The sequence below is a fragment of the Pundamilia nyererei genome, unplaced genomic scaffold, assembly GCF_000239375.1.
Source record: "Pundamilia nyererei isolate P.nyererei 1_Seehausen unplaced genomic scaffold, PunNye1.0 scaffold00069, whole genome shotgun sequence".
NCBI classification, from domain to species: domain Eukaryota; kingdom Metazoa; phylum Chordata; class Actinopteri; order Cichliformes; family Cichlidae; genus Pundamilia; species Pundamilia nyererei.
The window spans coordinates 3,072,492-3,075,299 of record NW_005187470.1 but is presented as its reverse complement, the minus strand read 5'-3'; the positions used below and the strand labels follow the sequence as shown (position 1 = coordinate 3,075,299).

Below are 2,808 nucleotides of genomic sequence, written 5' to 3'. Positions count from 1 at the left end.
AGCTGTTTCGGCTGATTTTTATTCTGTCATATTATTTTAGTTTATTTTGAAAAGCATGACAGAAGTTTAAAAAGTTTATTATCAGAAAAGGTACTTAATAATTTTATTATTCTATCTGAAGTTTGAATCAGTAAGTCGAAATAGAAATCGAGATTGGCTTCCACCCCCCTTTTCGTGTACTATTTTCATTTCTTTTGTTCCCGTTGTTTGAACTCCTTGTGACATTTTGTTGTCCACACTTTGCATTTAACTGTACGCGTACGCTTCCGGTCGCCCTCCGTTTTGGTTCGACTTTTAAACAGGCAGTGTTGGGTCAGCTAACTGTTGCGTCACTTTCCCTCGAAGGTCCCAACAGGAAGGTCCTTACCGGTGGATTTCTTTAGTACATAACACCTCGTCCCGGTCCTCCTTCAGAAGAAAAATGTACTACAAGTTCAGTGGTTTCACCCAGAAACTAACGGGCTCTGCTCCTGCAACCGCCTACAACCCTCAGGTGAGTGCCGGAAGCGGGATGGCTGTAAGAGAGCGCGTGGATAACCGCCGGGGTTGACCTTGATGTAGCACTCGACTGTAGTAACGGGGGCTTAAAGCTCAGCTGGAGAGCTTTAGAGTCGGTGAAGCCAAACATATGCCCGCTTTAAAGCCTAAACACCAGTTTCCTGTTTGATCACACGATAGTTAGACGCGTAGTCTTGATCTGGATTTCATTTTAAAGGTCTTGGAAGCTCTTTAGACAAATATCAAAAAGGTTGTGGCCTTTCTTTTCCATTTCTTTGCACAATGTAATTCGCTTCCCCCGCCTCATCACGTCCTTATCACGGAACCTTTATTTAACCTTTAGCCTGAACGGTCAATTCCAATCTGTGGATCTGGCCTTGGTGTGACTCTACAGGCAATTTCGAAATTGAATGGCCTCGGTGGCAGGTGTGCTTGATGTGACCTTTATTATGGCTCCCCCGTGGGTCCCTTACACGGTGGTGGTGCTCTGATAGGGGGTTAAATTACCTCGAAGCTCCTTTGTCTCTGTTTAAAAGTCATGTCGTCGTTTGCTAGGAGAAAATTGAGCTTTAATTTAAATGTGTACTTACTGAAAAGCTTGTTTACCTCCAGTCCACCGGTGTGTTATTATCCCTCTCACCGTCACATGTGCTTGTAAAACTTGGTGTAGTTTTTCATGTTCAGAAAGGAGCTTAAAATCTTAATTTACCTCCTTCACTATATCCATGAATCCTTTGTGGTCTTCCCCTCTGATAGCTTGACAGCTCCACCTTCAACATCCTTGGTCCAATACATTGTCTCTACACATCTCCAAACCACTTCAGCCTTGCCTCTTCAACTTTCTTCAGACCTGAGCATTTCTAATCCCGTCTATGATGGTCACAACCAGTGAATATCTTAGTATTTCAAGCACTGCCCCCTGTCTTTTTGTCAGTGCCACAGTCTCCAACCCCTACATCACAGAAGGTCTCACTACAATCTCGTAGACCTTCCCTTTTCACTCTTGCTGCCTGTCTTTCTGTCCCGATACTCCTCTCCACCCACACTTCCCTGCCTGCAGCTTCTTCTTTAGCTCTCTTATGCACTGTCTGTTTCTTTGAATGGTTGACCCCATGTGTTTAAACTCATCTGCCACCATCTCCTCTGCTTACATGTTTACTGTTACTGGGGATTTATGCTTTAGTGGGAAGTTTACGCCCTAACCTGCGTCATACTCCGACGTGCACGTCTGCTACTTTTTTCTCTTCAGGTTTTTAATTTATCAAGACAATAACAATCATTATCTCACTATAGGGAGTAATAATTATAAGAGGCTGGGATCTGATATAAAACACTGGTACAGGATCACTTGGTAATTAACACATAATTAACTGCCACAAGCTTAAAGGCTGGCAGTGACACTGGCCACTCGTGTGGGCTATGTTTTACAAAGCAGAAGTCTAAATTGTGGTTACACTTACCTCCCTCTTATCACGCACACACGTCCTCCCTATAAATTCAGCTTTTGCATCCCAGTGACCATTCAAATGAATTTTAATTTAGATGATGCTTAAAAATAACCCAGCAATATAGGAAATAGTTAGTTTCAAAACAAATACCACACAGAGTTTGCTAAATTACAACAAGAAAGTACATTCACGCAAAGCTCCATTTGGCCATCCCAGCATGCCACCTATTATGTGCCAGCAAGGGCACCGAACCCTGCAGAGCGCAGGCAGCATACGAGGCGTCAGATACAACACTCGCTTTCCATGAGCTGATAATCAACAGCAGCAGGTGGTAGAGATTTTCTGATGAACTTTAATTTCATCTTTTTACAGCATAATTGTATTTGCAGACACCAAATATTACAGTGGCTTTTCCATTTTCATACAGCCAAATGTGATATTAAAAAAATATGTTTGCCAGTGTTGTTTTTACACCCAGTATTCACACGCAGGCACAGTTGTGCTGGTGATGGGTGTTTCTATTATGTCCCACCGATTTGTGAGGCTAAATAATAAAAACACATCTGTTAAATAATGCACATCGTATGCTACGTCCAAAAATGACATTACAGCTGAATCAACACCTTTCAAGCACAGAGTATTACAGCCTTCAGTCTGGAGTGTGCTCATAAAAGTGCTTTCACTTTTTATTGCATCAGTATTAATAAGCCTGTACACTTCTTGAGTTTACTTTAAATTACTTCTGTAATAAATTACTTCTGCTTTGTTCATATGGATCAAATGCACACTTACAGCTAACAGTGAAGGAGTGTCTGGGGTGCACCTGAAACGCAATTTATGGTTCAGTGTGGGTGGCACGTTC

The 2,808-nt window shown here is 42.2% G+C and overlaps 1 protein-coding gene across 1 annotated transcript in view; it reads left to right on the top strand.

Annotated features, from left to right (window-relative positions):
- The first annotated feature begins 281 nt into the window (after positions 1-281).
- Positions 282-2,808, top strand: part of cox7a2l (cytochrome c oxidase subunit 7A2 like) — an 8,893-nt gene continuing 6,366 nt past the window's right edge. Inside the window, exon 1 of the mRNA XM_005736517.2 lies at positions 282-493. Coding sequence (XP_005736574.1) covers positions 422-493 — 72 coding nt within the window. The 5' untranslated portion in view covers positions 282-421. The remainder of the gene's footprint in view (positions 494-2,808) is intronic.